At 41.1% G+C, this 20,295-nt stretch overlaps 1 protein-coding gene, 2 long non-coding RNA genes and 1 other non-coding gene across 8 annotated transcripts in view; 2 read left to right on the top strand and 2 right to left on the bottom strand.

Annotated features, from left to right (window-relative positions):
* Positions 1 to 8,782: 8,782 nt before the first annotated feature.
* LOC132360313 (uncharacterized) lies at positions 8,783 to 10,137 on the bottom strand. The gene is made up of 3 exons (XR_009501075.1): positions 10,026 to 10,137; positions 9,860 to 9,920; positions 8,783 to 8,894 (listed from the first exon to the last, which is right to left on the bottom strand). It is a non-coding gene; the product is annotated as an uncharacterized LOC132360313 (long non-coding RNA).
* A 510-nt stretch (positions 10,138 to 10,647) lies between these two features.
* Positions 10,648 to 17,453, top strand: LOC132359094 (uncharacterized). The gene is made up of 3 exons (XR_009500728.1): positions 10,648 to 10,815; positions 14,227 to 14,381; positions 17,111 to 17,453. It is a non-coding gene; the product is annotated as an uncharacterized LOC132359094 (long non-coding RNA).
* FSD2 (fibronectin type III and SPRY domain containing 2) overlaps positions 12,680 to 20,295 on the bottom strand; it is a 44,109-nt gene continuing 36,493 nt past the window's right edge. For 3 of the 5 annotated variants that reach the window (XM_059912373.1, XM_059912374.1, XM_059912375.1), the window contains exon 13: positions 16,668 to 19,708. In XM_059912373.1, coding sequence (XP_059768356.1) covers positions 19,459 to 19,708 — 250 coding nt within the window. In that variant the 3' untranslated portion in view covers positions 16,668 to 19,458. Of the gene's footprint in view, positions 13,269 to 16,667; positions 19,709 to 20,295 lie in introns of those variants that run through there. The other 2 variants (XM_059912376.1, XM_059912378.1) reach the window with 2 other exon arrangements.
* Positions 15,876 to 16,002, top strand: LOC132361453 (small Cajal body-specific RNA 15). The gene has a single exon (XR_009501741.1). It is a non-coding gene; the product is annotated as a small Cajal body-specific RNA 15 (non-coding RNA).

Raw genomic sequence — 20,295 nt, 5'->3', positions numbered from 1 at the left:
ACTGCAAGGAAGAGTAGCCCCCCACTCACTGCAACTAGAGGAAGCCCGCACGCAGCAATGAAGACCCAACGCAGCCAAAAATAAATAAACTAAATAATTTTTTTAAAAAGTAATATAGTAAAAAAAAAAAACCCAAAAACTAAACACATAGTTCAGCCTGAAAGCAGAAGGCTTTAAATATATATATATAGAGAGGTGGTTCTCTCTCTCCCTCTCTGTCCTGATTGCTTCCAATATATACATATATATATATATATATATATATCCCAACTGCTTCTATTTTATATAAATATAAATAAATATATATTAAAACATATGTGTATATGTGTGTATGTGTATGTATATATAATGTATATGTTACCAAACCAAACTTGGATCTGCTGGCCGGAACGCAGTAAAGCCAATCTATCACACCAGATTGCGATGAAGGAAAAATGCAGCATTTATTGCAGGGCACCAAGCAAGGTGTCCTGGTAGCTAATGCTCAAAAGACCCAAACTCCCCAATGGCTTTCAGGGAAAGGTTTTTAAAGACAGGGTGAGGGAGGGGGGTTGCGGGGTGCATGATCAATTGTGGACATTCTTCTGATTGATTGATGGTGAGGTAATTGGGAGTCAACATCATAAACTTTCTGGTTCCAACCGGTCTGGGGTCTATGTGCTTGTGTTCAGCATACAGTTAACTTCTTCCACCTGGTGGGGGTTTCAGCATTTGCAAAACAGCTCAAAGGATTTGGCTCAGAATATTATCTATAGACCTCGAGGAAGAACTAAAGGTCCTTGACTTTGTTTAATGGCTAAACTATTATTATTTTGTCTTGCTTGACTGTTTTCTTTTGTTTCTGCATTTTCTCACTTCTCTGATTAACTTTATTTTTTGGAATGTGGGGAAGGCGTAGGAGGCTAAAGTTTTTCTACAAACAAGAGGTAGCAGGAATACATGGGGGTGGGTGTCTGTCCCCCCTTATGGGGGAAAGCCCCATAAGGTCCTGCTCAGAGAGAATATTCAGGTGCCCTAAATAAAGTGGCTACAACAATGAGAACTGAAGCCCTGTGATCCACAAAGTAACTGAACCAAATATATGCCTTAGGGATTGGGTTTTAACACCTGAGGCACAGGCTTGTGCCAGTGGGAAAGCTGAGACTGAGGGAGGAGCCAGGAACGGGCAGCCCCTTCCATGAACTAAAACAATAAAAGCTCCAGAAAAGGCAGATTTAGCAAATAAAAATACAAGACACCCAGTTAGATTTGGACTTCAGATAACAAATATTCAAAACATACATACTAAGTAATTATTGTTTATCTGAAATTCAAATGTAACTGAGCATCCTGCATTATATCTGGTAACCCTACCTCAGAATGAAGTGAGGCGGCAAGTCACACATACATTTTAGGGGGTGGTAGTTCCAGGCAGAGAGAATAGCAAGTACAAAGGCACTGAGGTAGGAACACAGTTGGCATATTTGAGGAATAAGAAAGCTAGAATGGCTGAAGTGGTGAGAGCAAAGGGGACAGTAGTAGAAGATGAGTTGGAGAGGCAGACTGGGGCAGAGATCTCATTGGGCCTTGCAGCCCATGGTAGGGACATAGGATTTTATTTTAAAGTGTGATGAATAGTCACTGGGCAGTTTGGGACAGGAGAGCGACTGGTGATTCAATAGGATTATTCTGGTTTCTGTGTGGTAGAGAGAGATGAGGGTAGAAACAGAGAGTCCAGTTAGGATGCTCAGCCAGCAATCCAGGCAAAGATGTTGGTAGCTAGGACTAGGTTAGTAATTATATTGGGGGAAAAAAGTGATCAGATTCAGTATATATATTTTAAAGTAGAACTCATTTGCTGATAGGTTTGATGTAGAATGTGTCTGAAAAAGAGGCATCAAAGATGACTCCAAAGTTTCTGGACTGAGTGACTGGGTGAATGCTGGTATCATAAGATGAGGAATACTAAGGGAAGAGCAGGTTTGAGAGTGGTGGAAGTCAAGAGTTTAATTTTAGACCTGTTAAGTTTGAGATATGTATTAAACATCAATCAGAGGGACTTCCCTGGTGGTGCAGTGGTTAAGACTCCACACTCCCAATGCAGGGGGCCCAGGTTCAATCCCTGGTCAGGGAACTAGATCCCACATGCATGCCGCAACTAAGAGTTCACATGCCACAACTAAGGAGTCCATGTGCTGCAACTAAGGAGCCCTCGAGCCACAACTAAGAAACCTGCCTGCCTCAACTAAGGAGCCCACGAGCCGCAACTAAGACCAAATAAATAAATAAATATTTTTTTAAAAACCCATCAATTGGAGAAGTGAGGTTAATGTCTGGATGTATGAGTGTGGAGTTCTGGGGAACTGCCAAGACTAAAGAGTTAATTTGAGGTGCACTAAAATAGAGACGATTAAAGTCATTACATGGGAGGAAACCAACTGGAATGTCAGTGTAGAAAGGAAAAAGGACTGTACTCTGGGGTATTCTAAGATTAAGGGTTGGGATGAAAAGGAGGAGGAGAATTAAGCAAAGGAAACTTGGAAAGGGCAGCCAGCAAGGTAGGAGAAAAACGAGGAGAGTGTGGTGCCCTGGGAACAACTGAAGAGAACATCAGGAAGTGGGAGAGAGATTAGCTGTTTCAAATGCTGCTGGGAAAAGGAATAAGATGAGGACCATGAATTGTCTGTGACATTTTTCAATGTCAAGATTAAGAGATTATGGGAGCCGGACTTCCCTGGTGGCACAGTGGTTAAGAATCTGCCTGTCAATGCAGGGGACACGGCTTCAAGCCCTGGTCTAGGAAGACCCCATATGCCGCAGAGCAACTAAGCTCATGCACCACAACTACTGAGCCCGTGTGCTACAACTACTGAAGTCCGCGTGCCTAGAGCCCGTGCTCCGCAACAAGAGAAGCCACCGCAGTAAGAAGCCCGTGCACCACAATGAAGAGTAGCCCCCGCTCACCGCAACTAGAGAAAGCCCGTGCGCAGCAACGAAGACCCAATGCAGCCAAAAATAAATAAATAATTAAAAAACAAAAAAAAGAGATTATGGGAGCCATAACAAGAATGGTTTGCTATGGTGGGGATGAAAATCAGATGGAAGGGGGTTAAAGACAATAGAAGATGAGAAAATAAAGACAATGAACTATAATTTCAAGGAGTATTGCTGTAAATGAAAGCAGAGAAATGGAGTAGGGGCTGCAATAGGATATTGGGTCAAGGGAGGGATATCTTAGTAAATGACAGCAGTTATTATAATCTATCTGTAAACTAGCGGGAATCATCCTGTAGAGAGGGAAAAGTGGACAATTCAGAGAAGAGAGGAAGAATGGCAGGATCACAGTCTCCTTGAGTGGTTGAGAAGAGACGGAATCTAGTTCGCAGATGGAGGGACTGGGTGTAAATAAGAGCCCAGACTGATCCACACTAACGGGAGAGATTATATGGGACAGATTTGGGAAGGTAGGCAAATGGGGGCAGAGGGAGGACTGAGAGTGTGAAGTTATCTCCTGGTTGCTTCTATATTATCAATAAGAAATCGAGGAGGTGGGGAGAGTTCTGAAGAGAGAGGGGAAAGTGAAATGTTCTCCTGGAAAATTGATATGAGCGTAATGAGAGTAATTGATAAAATGAGAGTAATTGATAGAAAAAATTTTGCAGTATCTTCGGGAGAAATCACATCTTTATAGTATTGAATCCTCATGTTCACGGCCTTGATGCACCTTTCCATCATTTAAGCCTTCCTTTTTGTTTTTCAGGACTTTCAAGAAGTTTTCTTCATATAACTCTCTGTCCCTTCAAATTCAGCAACAATGTCTGGGTGATGGCTTTTCAAAGCTAAGTGATATGGAGGGTGCAGAGTTTTTTTTAAAAAGCCAGATTTTTGTCTTCAGGGGTCATAGTATCTGTGAGTGAGTCTAGGTGTTTCCATTTATGTGGACAATTGGAAAGGAATAGAATGCAGGGGGCCGATTAGTTTACTATGAGAGTTCATAGTGGGCAACAGCCACTCAAGAAGAGGAAGAAAAAGATGTCCAGTCACTTTATCAGGAGCATCTATGCTCCTGCAGTCCTGCTCATTTACCTGGCACTAGAGGACACACATGTGCAGCTGTTGGAGTCACAAGGAAGTCCTGACTGGTTAGCAATTCTGTTTGATTTGGCTGTTCTACTTGAGACTTTTCTTCATCTCCCCTTTTCCTTTCAGAAATATATCTAAAAGGAGTTAGCTGGGTGTTTTTTTTAATAGCATCAAGCTACCAAATGTATTGAGATAAAGGGGAGGGGGTTGTGAGCATTGGTACACTGTTTCTAGCTAAGGAGATGACAGGCTTTTGGTCCTTGGTCAATTCCATATAGCATGTAAATAATCCTAACAATAGTTCATTTGTTTTTTATTACTGAGCAGCCTGAGAAGTCTGTTGTCAAGATTTTGATGGCTATATTTCTAGGCTATTTTTTGTACTTAATGATATTTTACAATAGTGATATCACAAGCTAAACTGTAAACTACTGTTTATCTTAATATAAATTTTTTTTTGCAACAGCAAAGTATCCCAACTCTAAGCCACCATGGATCTGATGATCTGCTCATCACAATAGCTGGCTTCTGCATGGTAGCTTAACTCTCTAGGTGAAAAAGAAAAATTCAGATTGCTCATTTGTTATATCTATAATTTTTGTTTTTACTAGAAATGAAACAAAGTAAAATGAAAGACTGAAAATAAAGAGGTAAGCCATGAGAAATCAGACAGAGGTAAAGAGAAGAAAGAAGGAACAGTAACATTAACATCAGATAAGGGTATATTGGTTAGATATAAATTGAAAGCACTAAATAGGATAAAAATTAATTTATGAAAGGCACAATTTACAGAAAGGATAGAGCAGTCATAGTCCTGTACAAACCAAAGACATAGCAATTGAATACATAAACCTACCTTTTGGAAATGCAAGAAAAACTAGTTTAAAATACATTTAAGTTGGAATTTTCAATCACACCTCTTTTAGAATTAGACTGATCTAGGAAATATATCAGAGAATTGAATTCTGCAATCAATAAATTTGAATACTAAAACCAATACACCTGATGTAATAGAAACACAGAATTTTCCAAATATAAGTAGAAAATATGCATATTTTAAATGTCCATGGAATATGTAAACATTGACTATGTTCTTGACAAAGAAGAAAACCTTAATTTAAAACATACAGAACTGGGCTTCCCTGGTGGCGCAGTGGTTAAGAATCTGCCTGCCAATGCAGGGGACACGGTTTCGAGCCCTGGTCCGGGAAGATCCCACATGCCGCGGAGCAACTAAGCCCGTGCCCCACAACTACTGATCCTGCGCTCTAGAGCCCGCGAGCCACAGCTACTGAAGCCCCTGCGCCTAAAGCCCGTGCTCGGCAACAAGAGAAGCCACTCCAATGAGAAGCCCGCACACCACAACAAAGAGTAGCCCGCGCTCACCGCAACTAGAGGAAGCCCATGCACAGCAATGAAGACCCAACGCAGCCAAAAATAAATAAATTAAATTAAATTTTAAAAAATAAAAAAAATAAAAGGTACAGAACCTAATTCTCTGATCATAACAAAACTAGAAAAAATAAAAAGATGATTGAAAAAAAAAATTTTTTAATGATACCAAGTCCTGGATAAACCTTGGATCAAAGAGAAAATTACAAGCAAAATTACAAACATATGTAAAGAGGAATGAAAAAGAGAATACTTTAAACTAAAAGCTATAGAACACAACACAAGCTGTATTCAGAGGCACATTTATGGCCTTAAGATGTCTTCATTAAAAACAAAAGATTAAAGGGACTTCCCTGGTGGTCCAATGGGTAAGACTCCGCGCTCCCAATGCAGGGGGCCCGGGTTCAAGCCCTGGTCAGGGAACTAGATCCCACATGCATGACACAACTAAGAGTCAGCATGCTGCAACTAAGACCCAGAGCAGCCAAAATAAATAAATACATATAAAAAACAACAACAACAAAACCAAAAAACAAAAGATTAAAAATGAAGGCACTTAGAAAAAAATAAAGAATCTTAGATCCATATTTAGAAGTTAGAAAAGAACAACAAAACAAAAGAGAGTAGGAAGAAGAATTATCACAAAAACTAAAATTGAAAAACAGAATAGCAGAAAAACAAACTCCAAAGCTGGTTCTTTGACAAGTTCAACAAAATAGACAAATCCCTTGTGAGCCTGACTTAGAAAAAAAGAAAGCAAAATTATGTAAGGTTAGGAATGAGAAAAGTAAAAAACCACATGTGCAGAACAGATTTTTTAAATCATAAGAGAACTCTATGTCTAACACAATGACAACTAATTTGAAAAACCTTCTGGAAATGGATGACTTCCAAGCAAAGTATAAATTATAATTGATCCAGAAAAAGTAGAAAAGATGAGTAATTCAATTATCATAGAAGAGAGTAGACACCTTGTTTAAAATTCACATATAACAATGCTTCATGTAACATAGTTTCACAACCAAGTTCTCTATTCAGTCTTAAAAGAGCAGATAATTCTAAAGTTACTTAAATTATTTCAGACCATAGAAAAATGTGAAATGCTCCCTAATTTATTTTAAGGGATCTCATATAATTTTAAATACCAACATACAATTAACATAGTACCAAAAAAACCTACATACCAATCTCACTAATAAGAGATATATTCTAAATAAAATATCAATAAATGGCACTTAGGAGTGTATCAAAAGAATAATATACTTTGACCAAATAAAGTTATTTGAAGAGCCTATCAGTATTTTGATAGGCACTGTTTCAAAAATTTTTGTCATAAACTTTTATCTTTAATACACTGAATTTTCTCATCCTGGAACATGAAAATCTCCATTTACTTAAGTCTTTCATGTCTTTCAATAATATTTCATATTTCCCATAAAAGTCTTGTACATCTTTTGCTCAGTGTATTCTGATAGGTTCCTTTTTTTTTCTATTTTATTACTGGTATATAAGAAAATTTTAAGTTTTTATATGTTGATTTAGCCACTTTGCTGAACCATTTAATTAGTTCTAATAGTTTGTCATTTCATTCTCCTGCATTTTCTAGAGAGAAAATCACATCATCTGAAAATAATATTTTTGCTTCTTCCTTTCCTAATCTTTTTTTTTTTTCAAATATTTGCAAAGTCTTTTCATCCCTTTTTTTTTTTTTTAAACTTATTTATTTACTTATTTATTTTTGGCTGTGTTGGGTCTTTGTTTCTGTGCGGGGGCTCTCTCTAGTTGTGGCGAGCGGGGGCCACTCTTCATCGCGGTGCGCGGGCCTCTCACTATCGCGGCCTCTCTTGTTGTGGAGCACAGGCTCCAGACGCGCAGGCTCAGCAGTTGTGGCTCACGGGCTTAGTTGCTCCGCGGCATGTGGGATCCTCCCAGGCCAGGGCTCGAACCCGTGTCCCCTGCATTGGCAGGCAGATTCTCAACCACTGCGCCACCAGGGAAGCCCCCCTTTCCTAATCTTTTTTATCTTTTTCTTGTTTTGTTGTGTTGGCTAGAAAACCTAACACCACGTTGAAATTAGCAGTGAAAGTGGGTATCCATTTTTCTCTGACTTTAATGGGAATTTCTCTAATGTTTCATCGTTCTGTACAATATTTACTATAGATTTATGGTGCCTTTTGTCAACTGTTATTTATCCATTCCCATTTTGCTGAAAGTGTTCTAAGTAGATACTGAATTTTTTCAGGAAAACATTTTATCAGTTGAGATGATCATACAATTTTTAAACCTCTAAACTATACAAATGATTTATAGCAACAGATTTTCTTTTCTTTCTTTTTCTTTTTGTTTTTCAGTTTTTGGCCACACCCCGCAGCATGTGGGATCTTAGTTCCCCAACCAGGGATCAAACCCGTGCCTCCTGCGTTGGAGGGCAGAGTCTTAACCACTGGACCACCAGGGAAGTCCCAGATTTTCTAATATTAAATCATTTCATAAGTGCTTTCTTGTTCCAAATGAAGTGCAGGACTGAATTTGCTAATATTTTACTTTAGAGCTGTGTATCTATGTGAGTTTGGTCTCTAGCATTTTTTTTTTTCTTCCCCTTGTGCTGTATTTATCAGGTTTTTCTATCAGGGGGATGCTAACAATACAAAATAAGTTGAACTACAATGAGGTATCACTTCACACAGGTCAGAATGGCCATCATTAAAAAGTCTACAAATAATAAATGCTGTAGAGGGTGTGGAGAAAAGGGAACCCTCCTATACTGTTGGTGGGAATGTAAATTGGTGCAGCCACTACGGAGAACAGTCTGGAGGTTCCTTAAAACACTAAAAATAGAGTTACCATATGATCCAGCAATCCCACTCCTGGGCATATATCCAGAAAAGTCAAAAACTCCAATTCTAAAAGATACATGCACCCCAGTGTTCACAGCAGCACTATTTATAATAGCCAAGACATGAAGCAACCTAAATGCCCGTTGACAGATGAATGGATAAAGAAATGTGGCATATATATATATATATATATACACACACACACACACACACACACATATATATCTATGGAATATTACTCAGCCACAAAAAAAGAATGAAATAACGCCATTTGTGGCAGCAACATGGATAGACTTAGAGATTATCATACTAAGTGAAGTCAGTCAGACAGAGAAAGACAAATATCATATGATATCACTTATATGTGGAATCTAAAAAACTGATACAAATGAACTTATTTACAAAAGAGAAATAGACACAGACATAGAAAACAAATTTATGATTACCAAAGGGGAAAGGGGGGGGGGGAAAGGATACATTAGGAGGTTGGGATTAACAGATACACACTACTACTATATATAAAATAGGTAAACAACAAGGACCTACTGTATAGCACAGAGAACTATATTCAATATCTTGTAATACCCTACAGTGGAAAAGAATCTGAAAAAGAATACATGAATATATATATTAATCACTTTGCTGTACACCTGAAACTAACAGAACATTGTAAATCAACTATACTTCAATTAAAAAAAGTTTTTAAAGTAAGTTGAACAACTCTCCTCCACCACCTCATTTCACACCACAATTTCCATGACAAAAAAAACATCAACAAGTAAAAATCATGCAGCTTGAAAGCAGCATTCCAGGAATAAAGGACAGCATGATCAGGGACACCAGGATGAAAAAGCACAGGATATGCTCAGGGGATAGGGTTTACGACTTCTTAAACTGGAATAAGTAACACAAAGAAAGTTTGGCCCAAGCTGCTAATTAATCTTCAAAGCACAACCCCCCTGCACTCAATTTATTCATTTTACATACAGAACAGACTCCAAACTCCAGCCTGCGTTCAAGATCCCTCCTGCTTTAACCTAACTTCTTTTTACATTCCAACCTGTGCTTGTCTGTGATGTCTGTCTGCCTAGCATGCTGCCTATGATGGTCTATGATGGCACATCCAAATCATACCCACCTATCAAGGGGACAGCCCAAATGTCCATGAAAACTTCTCAGATCCAATGAAATTATATTTGAATTCACTTGTACTACAGCTATTTATTGTCAGCGTTTGGCTTGCCTACTTCTTAAGCTCTTTGACATCTATACTGGGTTGTACAGTGTCACATTCCCCCCACCCCCACCCCATTCATGTCCTTCCTGGACCTTAGAATGTGACTTTATCTGGAAATAGTGTCATTGCACATGTAGTTAGTTAAGATCAGGTCATACTGGAGTAGGATGGGCCCTTTATCCAACGGGACTAGTGTTCTTTTAAGAGATGAGACACAGAACACCACATGAGAACAGAGTTAAGAGACTGGAGGAAGGCAGGTACAAGCCAAAGAACACCAAGGATTGCTGGACAGCACCACATACTAAGAAGGGGCAAGGAAGGGTTTTACCTAGTCTCAGAGGAAACATGATCCTGCTGACACCTTTATTTCGGACTTCCAGCCTCCAGAACTGTGAGAAAATAAATACCTGTTGTTTTAAGGCACCCAATGTGTGTCACTCCGTTATGACAGCCCTAGGAAACTAAGGCAACAGCAATTTTAATTTCTAATTTACCTTTCCAACCCAAAGATTGCCATATCCATAGACCAGCCCAGGACTACGTAGGCCCTCAATCCCGGCGGTGGTAAAGGAATGAGTGAACTTCAACAGTCCTACTAATCAAGAATTACCAGGCGCTTATGAGCTACTGCTGTGAGATGCACAGCCAACGCTCAGCAAATGGTAGCCATTATTGCGGCAAGATATGGGGCTACACAGATAAACGAAAGACAGTAAGAAACTAAATACAGCAAGGGGCAGGTGGAGCAAGGCCAGAAACAGGGGCAGCTGGGGGGGTAGCGGGCCAGGATTCCCCGGAGGATCCCCGTGGGAGGAGTGTGTTGTTTTCCGAATAGATGGAGTCTCCAAGCCGCTCTCTCAAGCCCCACTGAACGACTCCCAGGCCTCTCCGGCCGTGGACCCAGCAACAAACACACCCCTCCCCCAACCCGCGTCCCTAGTTCTTCTAGACTACCCTACCGGGCGTACAGCAGCCCTCCAAGAAAGCGTCAACCGCTTAATTCTCTTCGCGCCTGCGCGCGGCGCCTCGACGCGACCCTCCACGTCACGCTACTGCGTGGGGCGGGACTTCCTCCCGGCGCCCCGGAAAGCGGAAAGAGCTCTTTTCCGCCGGAAGAAGAAAGGAGTTGCCCCCGAGATCGGACACTGGAGAGCAGGCGTCTTCTGTCGCGTGAAGTAAGGCCGATCTCCGGCCACCCGGCGAGGCGGATGACAACAGCGTCCTTGTAGGCAGGCTGGCTGGAGTGTCGGGCTTCAGGGGACGCGGAGGGGAACCGGAGTAGAGGTGAGGGGTCGGTGTATCTGTCGCCGTGTCAGCGCCACCGGGACCTAGGTCTCATTACTAACTCATTGTTCTCCGCTTTCTGGACTTCGTCTGAAAAACGAGCTTGGTAGCTCACGGAGCTGTCGTGGGGATAGATGTGGAAGGGAGAAATCCACACTCAGAATAAAGTTTAAGAAAAAAATTCAGTAGGTGAAATTTCCCTTGGGCGCTATCCTGTGTTGCATAAGGTATGCAACGTGAAGGTCTATACAAACCCAGACTTTCATAATCGATGATTTCTGCTTGAGGCAGCAGCGCCTGTTGCATTAATTTGAAAAAGTACACTCACAGTTGGTAAGTTTTAAGCTTCCTGAATCGGCCAGCAGAGTCATTTGGTATTAGAGGTGGAACAGAACCGTCTAGGTCATACCCCTCCTTTCATCTTTTTTTTGTTTGTTTGTTTGTTTTTGGCTGCATTAGGTCCTTCCTGCTGTGCACGGGCTCTCTCTAGTTGCGCGAGCGGGGGCCACTCCTCCCTGCGGTGCGTGGGCTACTCAGTGCGGCAGCCTCTCTTGCTGCGGAGCATGGGCTCCAGGCCCGCGGGCTTCAGTAGTTGTGGCTCACAGGCTCCGGAGAGCAGGCTTAGTAGCTGTGGCGCACGGGCCCAACTGCCCCGCGGCATGTGGGATCTTCCCGGACCAGGGCTTGAACCCGCGTCCCCGGCACCGGCAGGTTGATTCCCAACCACTGCACCACGAGGGAAGTCCCCCCTCCTTTCATCTTAAATTGAAGCGCAGTCTTTGAGAGGAGACAGGCTGAAAGTAACACAGGTTGTTAGTGATAGAGATGGGACTAGAAGTGAGATTTCTTCATTTCCAACCCAGAATTCTTTCCTCCACACCATACCATCTCTTTGGATTGCTGAACAAGTCTTTTTGGGGGGAAGTGAGCAGGAGTGAAGAGGGTGGTGTTGTACATTTAGGTGCAGTATGAATCCATCAGAGGCAAAGTCACTATGTGTTAGGAGTTAGAACTGTCATTTATTTACATTTTAGATACTCTATAGATGTAGATGCATCTATCATTTCCTATTCAGGAACGTTTGTGTAGTAACAAAACATGAAGATGAAACTGCGTACCTGTTACATACCTTTACACAGAAAAGCCTGGTGTTCATAGATATATGCTCACCTTGGAAGACTTATCACTAACTATTTATTATTTGAGTTCTTACTATGAATATTTACTGTAACAATCTGTGGAAATGTTTACTCAAAACACTGTCTGAATCAGAAACTAGCTATAAAGAACTCGTAAGTTGCCTGCAAGTCCAGGGCAGATGCTGTAGAGGGCATTGCAGTCACACTTCAACTGTCTGTGTAAGTAATACTGCACTTAGTGCTCGTGCTGTTTAAAAGTATTGTGCATTATCTCTCTCATCTTTCCCATATTATTAGGTGGAAATGTCTTGTAGGAACGTGGGTAAGCCTAAGAGGTCTAGAAAACAACCTGAACATTAGCAAATATTGAAAACTGTTAGCATCACACAGGGGAAGTCTTTCTACTGAGGAACTCATTCAACTAGATGTTCATTGTGAGGGACCCACTGTTACTCTATATAAATTATTTTCAAACTTTTTGCTCTCAGGACTCCCTTACAAATTATTGAGGATTCCAAAGAGCTCTCATTTATGTGTGTTATATATATCAATATTTATGGTATTAGAAATTAAAACTGAGAGGTGTCTTTAAACACAAGAATATACAAGCACACATTCTATTGTTAGAGTGAAAGGATCTCAGGGGCCCTCACAGGGACCAGACTTTTAAGAATAACTGCTCTATACAAATGTTTCAAAAACATTTTAGATGATGTAGACAGATGATTGCTGTAGCAAGTGATTGTGACATGAGCAGAAGTATCACCTTAAAAATGGAATAACAGGGACAGTCTTATACTTCTATAATTTCTACTGGAATTATACTGAGTTCATAGTTATTACATAAGTAGGTAATTGGTGTTTAAAACGCCTTCTCTTTTGCAGAAATCTTTGACAGTTATATGTGGTTATTTTGGGGAAATTGGCTTGAAGTTCTTTGAAGGGCTGGGAACATATTTTTCTGCTTTAAAGTAGTGAAACATAGGATCCCACTCTCTGAAAATTCTAGCCAGCCATCAACTTTTTGGAAAGGATGAGATTTCAGTAATGAGGAGTGCCTCCTTCTGATTTTTCACCCGGCGGGTATTACATAAATTTAGCCAAGGTTGTCTCGGGGAGTGGAGCTGTTGTTTGGCATTGAGCTACTGTAATTGTTACTTTGTATCACTTGTGAGGACATCTATTCCCATAAAATGTTTTTTTAAAGACACTTGAAGGAATTCCCTGGCTGTCCAGTGGTTAGGGCTCCATGCTTCCACTGCAGGGGGCACGGGTTTGGTCCCTGGCCGAGGAACTAAGATGTCACAGGCCGCGCTGCATAGACAAAAAAAAAAAAAAGTATTAAAAAAAAAAAGGACACAACACTTGAGAAGGAATCGCCTGTGATCTTTGTAAGTCCCTAAATTTTTCATTACCTCAACAGCATATAACTTCCTCCATCAAAGTCTTAGATTCTAAGACCAGCAGAGAGCCAGAGTCCTGTTCTGTGATATCAGAATGTATGTCAAGCTCAGGGCCAAGGGGGTAACTTCCACTCACCAGCCTCCAGAGGATATGAACCAAATTTATGTTTCAGAGCATTTTAAGTAAACATATTGTAGACCTTTGGGCTCTCTTAATTAAGAGTAGTCAAAACTATATTATTAAATGTGTCAAAGGTCTCTTGCAGTGATGGGGAGGAGCTTTCTAGGCCACACACATCTTCCCCACCCCCTAGATTCTTCTAAGCCCCTCCCACTCTGCCCATATTAGAAGTCACCGGGGAGCACTGCTAACTAATAGGATTATGTATTAGATCCCTCAGGTGTATTGGAACAGAAGAAAGGTTGAGAATTACTCCCCCTGCTCCTACCAATACACACATATTTGAAAGCTACTTTCTAATAAAGAGGCTTTTCTGGGCTTCCCTGGTGGCGCAGTGGTTGAGAGTCTGCCTGCTGATGCGGGGGACACGGGTTCGAGCCGTGGTCTGGGAGGATCCCACATGCCGCGGAGCGGCTGGGCCCGTGAGCCACAGTTGCTGAGCCTGCACGTCTGGAGCCTGTGCTCCGCAACAAGAGAGGCCGCGATAGTGAGAGGCCCGCGCACCGCGATGAGGAGTGGCCCCCGCTTGCCACAACTAGAGAAGGCCCTCGCACAGAAACGAAGACCCAACACAGCCAAAAATAAATAAATAAATACATTAATTAATTAATTAAAAAAAAATTTAAAAAAAAAAAGAGGCTTTTCTTTTAATTTGGAAGACAATTTGATGTCTCCTTTTTCTTTTCAGATATATGAGCTCTTTGAAAGCAGAACACTGTTGTTTCCATGTTCTGATCATTCAGAGATTATGAAGGCACAGTTCCTGCCTTTTATTTGCTTACAGTCAAGCGGAGTAGACACAGGTCATGGTGGCAGTATAGCCCCTTAAGTATTCTGAAGGAGGTGAGTATGTGGAACTTAACCTGGGAGAGGGAGGAACTAGGCAATGCTTTTAAGAAGTAACTTTTATACAGGCATTACTTGGGTGGGCAAGGAGCCGGGGGTGGGGGGGTGGCGTCCGTTCCGGGTTCCCAGGAATCTGTGGCTGGTTTATAAATTATAAATTGTACAAAAGACACTATCAAGTGTCTTTTCCAGAGATCTATCCTTATTTTTGGATCGTGCTTCTCTTGTTTTCCTTCTCTGTCACTGCCCCCTCCCCCTTAATTGGATGGGTATTTGGGATATGAAGGGAAGTCAGAGGGTAGAAATCTTTCTGTGTGGCCGAATAATAGGATGGCTTTACCAAGAAGTGATGTATGTACTCAGTAAATCCATTTGTAAAAACTAAGTTCCTGCTTTGTTTAAATGCATAGCTGGGAAATCTCAGTTTTGTTGGTTGGATTCTTTCCCAGTGAATGGATTATATTCTTGTCTCCAGTCCAGTCTATTTGAATATACGGACATCTCGTAAGCTGCTTTCAAAGAAGAGACCCACATTTAGGCTTAGGAATGAGCACAGGGGAGACAGCAAGGTTAGAATCCAAGTTCATTTTATAAAAACATTTTTATCGGTTATGTCTGAGTGACTGCATGTTGTTTTAATCAGCTGCAAGCTGTTTAGTTGAATTTGCATAACTCAAATAAATGATAGTTTAATTCTACCAGGATTTGAGTGAGGTGGAAATAGAGCAGAAAAACCTGAATCTGTCAAAGTGTGGGAAAAATGAAGAAAAAACAATTAATTAGTCGGGCTTAATTTTTTTCTGGGATTGGGGAATAGCAGAAAATAAGCCCTGAAGTAGAAAGACATGAACTAGCCCCTGTTCAGTAGCATTTCTAAAATATTTGGGACATTTTACTAACTTGGGGCATAGCTGTGCCCAACTCATGGTTACGCTCCTTCCGGGAGACTTCCTAACTGACAGAAAAGATGCTGACCGGGTGCAATCTTTGCAAATCACAAACTGTTATCTTTTTTTTTTTTTTTGGCTGCGTTGGGTCTTCGCTGTGCGCAGGCTTTCTCTAGTTGCAACGAACGGGGGCTACTCTTTGTTGCGGTGCGCAGGCTTCTCATTGTGGTGGCTTCTCTTGCTGCAGAGAATGGGCTCTAGGCACGCAGTCTTAGTAGTTGTGGCTCACGGGCTCTAGAGCGCGGGCTCAGTAGTTGTGGTGCACGGGCTTAGTTGCTCCGCGGCATGTGGGATCTTCCCAGACCAGGGCTTGAACCCGTGTCCCTGCATTGGCAGGCGGAGTCTCAACCACTGCGCCACCAGGGAAGCCCACAAACTGTTATCTTGCATTTAGATTCATTAAGCGTTGGTTGCCATGAAGCAAGCATATGTAAGAGTTCAAATCTCTTAAAGCTTGAAGTTATAAAAGTAATAGATTACCATTCCCTCAATATCTTGACATGCTAGAGGACAGTGTTTTAAAAGCTGGACTTGTCATGTTCTTCTGGAGACTAAGAAAATAGAGTCCTTGAAGTCAAGCTGACTCTGCTTTTAGCCTCCTAAATGAAAAGGTAGATAGAACAGGTCTTGTTTGCAAAATGAATTCAAGACCTACTTATCTACCAACAGCAATTATACACTTTCCATTGTCTTACTATAGAAAATAGGAGTAGTGAATTTATAGATGAGTCAGGGTGAAGAAAGACATAGTGAACCCATGAGTATCTTACTCTAATTGATAGGAAGGTGACTAGAAGTTGGAGAAGTTGGTTAGGAAAGTGGAGGAGAGGACCTTTCCTGTAATACAGTCTTCATAGGGTCCAGGAAGTTTTTTTTTAAATTAATTAATTAATTAATTAATTAATTATTGGCGCATTGGGTCTTCATTGCTGTGTGCAGGCTTTCTCTAGTTGCGGCGAGCGGGGGCTACTCTTTGTTGTGGTGCATGGGCTTCTCATTGTGGTGGGTTCTCTTGTTGAGGAGCATGGGCTCTAGGTGTGCGAGCTTCAGTAATTGTGGCACACGGGCTCAGTTGCTCCGCGGCATGTGGGATCTTCCCGGACCAGGGCTCAAACCCATGTCCCCTGCATTGGCAGGCGGATTCTTAACCACTGTGCCACCAGGGAAGCCCCAGGAAGTCTTCTGGTAGCTAAACCTTGGATAGAGACCAACCTAGTCTCATTTACAGAATGCCACATCATGGTGAATTGTGCTGGGGGCAGCTGCCACTGTGTGAGCCACGTAAGATTTTAACACATTTTGGAGGATGAGAAGAGCAAACTGATGACCAAGCACGTGCTTCAGAAATTACTTTATTGCATGTGTACAAGTGATTGCATATTGTTGTTTGAACCAGCAGGAAGTCAATTATTAAACATACACTTTTCCAAATAAAAGGCAGTTTAATTTTACCAGAAACCAGTGTCATTTTGTATCCCGAGTCTCTAACCAGCTTTACAATCTCATCTAATAAAGGTGCCTTAAATTCTGAGTATTTTGAATTATTAAACCATGTTAGTTTACACCAGGAGTCTGTGGTGGTTTTACATATTCTCTTTCCCCTTTGTTAAGGTGGGGAGGCCAAAGATTATGTTAATAACTTGCTCAAGAGTTATAAAGTGATATAGGTAAAGCTAAGAAAAGAACAGATTTTGGTATCTTTTGCCCAATATGAGGGATTGTGGCTACAATGGTCTGATTTTTTTTAAAAAAATCTTTTTCTGTTTTGTTTTTTAACAGATTTATCAGCAGGTTGCAGGTGAACATGGCCTTGAGGTAAATCCTGCCCCTTATTGAAATTTAGTTCCAGCAGATTGTTGTTGGCATTTTAAGGAATTAGAATATTTTACAAAAAACAAAAGTTTTGTTGTGGTTCTTTTCTAGACTTTTTTTTTCTTGTGGAAGATGAGAAACATGTTTAAAGAAGGGTTCTTTATGCTGAATAATTGTGATGCTTGAAGTTGGTCATCTGCCTTATTTAAATTAAGTGGATTTTAAAAATCAAAGCTATTTCTACACCATTTTTTTCTTGATCAAATAAAATTTTATTAGAACCTTATAGATGCCTAGTTTTTATCCATGTTACATTACATGTGAAATAAAGCCTGTTAGACTCCTGAATTCAAACTTACTTTATCTGTGATGTCCTACTTCCTACTCAGTAGTTTCTTTTTTAGTAGCTGATAACATTTTTGATAATACACACATATATATTTTAATTGTTTGTAACTTGAACCATCTCTGTGCTTGCTTTGGTTGTATCTTCCTTATATAAGGGTAGTGATCCAGGTTGGCAGGGCAGAGGGATGTGTGTGTGTGTGTGTGTGTGTGTTTGTAACGAGCTTTAAGATTGTCAAGTTGAGTTGTGAATTCAAGAATCTGAACTTCTGTTTATACCAATAGGCAGAGTTTTGAGATAGGAGACAAGAGGTTCTCCTTGTGTCAGACTTTGAGTGTACTGGGAAACATGTAAGTGAAAATCTTTAAAGTGAAAGATTTTTCAGTTAACATAAAACTTTAAGTGATGAGATCAGGGGCATATATGTTTAGAGAAGCATCCACAGGGCACGATACTAAATTGTCCCTGAGAATTGCTTTACAGGTGGAGTCATTTACTCTGCATCTTGACTGGTAAGCATGAAAATGCTGTGTATGCAGAGCTTTAAGTGGCAACTGGAAACTTGAACTGGAGAACCAGAAATGCAGCCAAGGGAGCTGGGCATCGAGGTCACAAAATGGCATGAGAGCAGTGAGGCAGGATGCCCAAAGGTGCTGGCTGGAGACCACCTCTCCTACCAGGGCTCAGCTTTGCACTTGGTGGACTGATATTTTCTCTTGAAAGATTGTTGTGCATTTGCTATATGTCATACACTGTTATGCATTCTCATGTTTGTCATTAAATCTCCCATCCTATAAGACAAGTATTATTTTTCTCTTTGTTTAAAGAGAAACAGAAGCTCAGGGAGATAATGTGACTTTTCAGTGGTCGTAAGGCAAAGTCGCTACAAAATAGCAATCAAACTCAGGTCTTCCAATTTCAAATCTGGTTCTCTTTGCATTATAGGACAGTTCCTAGAATCAGTTGCAACTAATGTTGTCTATTTTTTACCAGACCTTAGCCCCCCTACCCCAAACGTGCACATAGTGAAAGCAACACATTTATTATTATTTATGTGTAGGCTGCTGTGTGACACCAGGAAGCACGTAGTAGTAGGTAATGTTGCATTTTTACCAGTCTTGCCATCTAGCCACAGTTGCCCCTCTCTTCCTTCATACTGCCTCCCCTCAGGTTTGTCCCTCTCCTGCAATAGGTCTTCTGCTATAGTTTGAACAAGCCCTGCCATCCCTCACATGGAGAGCAGTGAGAGGCCGAAGAGCAGTGGCTGGATGAAACAAATATTTGGTGTGCACGTGTTAGCCCTTGGGGATTGAGTGATGAACAAGACAGACTGTCCTGCCTTCATGGAATTAGGTGTTACAAAGATCATTTCAAAATTAAAGGGGGTAAGTACCATGAGGGAGAGGACCAGGTTTTTAGAAGCAGTGTTCGGTGGGAGAAACCTCACCGGAGTGCCACTGACTGCTGGGAAAACAGGAGAGGAGAAGGCTGCTGAGCACGGCACGTGGCTTCCCTGGTTCTCTTTGTGGGTGGCCTCCTGCCTTCTTACACCTGTTCTTGGCTGACTAATGAAATGTCACAAGTGCTGGGGTGGCTGGAGCCACTAACACTTATATATCTCTTCCCTCCTTCTCCCCCAAGCTCTGTAGGCCTTGGGGACTCAGATACTTTGCACATACACAGATAGACCAATACAGTTTGACAACCTGAAAGACCTTTGAGTTCATTTAGTCTGAGCCTTCATTTTACAGCCAGAACTGACTAACCTAGCATCACACAGGTGGCAGCACACAGGATCCAAGTCAGGTGAAATGAATGCCAGCACACCAGTCTGGCAGATAATAACATGAACCATAAATGATGGGCTGGGTGCATGGTGCTTGAATGCTAAGTTCAGGCAGCTGAGGCGTGAGTGGCTGGGAGAGGGGTAGGTACGGAAGAGAGACAGGAAGCTGGGCATCAGAATGGTCTAATAGAAAGTGACGCACTTTGGCATTGAAATGCCATTGTGTATCTTTAGACATCCAGGCTTTTCCAAAGAAAAACAGGGATGCACAAATTGGGGAAGCTGACAACTGAACGTGTACAGATGCTGAGAAATGTCCACGTTGAAAAATGACAATTTTGAATTTTCATAGTCTAATAGAATGCCAATCTTCCTTGGGGAAACCGTTATCCTTATATCGGGAGTCGTCTTGTGTAGAAATTCATACTTATGCCTAAAGATTAAATGTTGATATAACAAAGCTTCAGAAATTCTGTAGATGGGCTATTTACAGAACATTTCAATTTTCAAATACTCCTATGATTATATCATTTTCTTTTATTAAATGACTATCAAAGTAACAGGCCAGTTCTCAAACTATGTATCTCTTTTCTAAAACGTGTCCTAAGAAACTTATATTTCAAAACTCTGTTTTTGAGCAGCCACTTAACTGCAGAAACTTAACATACAGTATCATAAACTCATATTGCATCAAAATTTGTATAGAAATACGTTTAAAAATGTGGATTTCAAGGTTCAGATTGTAAATCCCTTGTAATAAAGACATTTGAAACAGGAAACCTCATAATCTTTCATGTAATAAATTGGGCCTTTTGGTATAATCTGTGCACAAGTACTCTGAGGCATCCCTTTCCTAAACTTTCAAACTAAGCGGGGCACCTGGGGGCCTGTCACCACTCAGTATTGTATAGCACCAGCAGCCTCTCATGAAGGGAGGATGCTTCTCCTTTGTGCTTTGAAAATGGCTGAAACCAAAGCTGGACACAGGAATTTCCTAGCTCTGCCCCCTATGGATGTTTG

The sequence above is a fragment of the Balaenoptera ricei genome, chromosome 2 (genome assembly GCF_028023285.1).
Source record: "Balaenoptera ricei isolate mBalRic1 chromosome 2, mBalRic1.hap2, whole genome shotgun sequence".
In the NCBI taxonomy this organism is placed as follows: Eukaryota; Metazoa; Chordata; class Mammalia; order Artiodactyla; family Balaenopteridae; genus Balaenoptera; species Balaenoptera ricei.
This window is presented reverse-complemented; position numbering and strand designations above follow the sequence as displayed.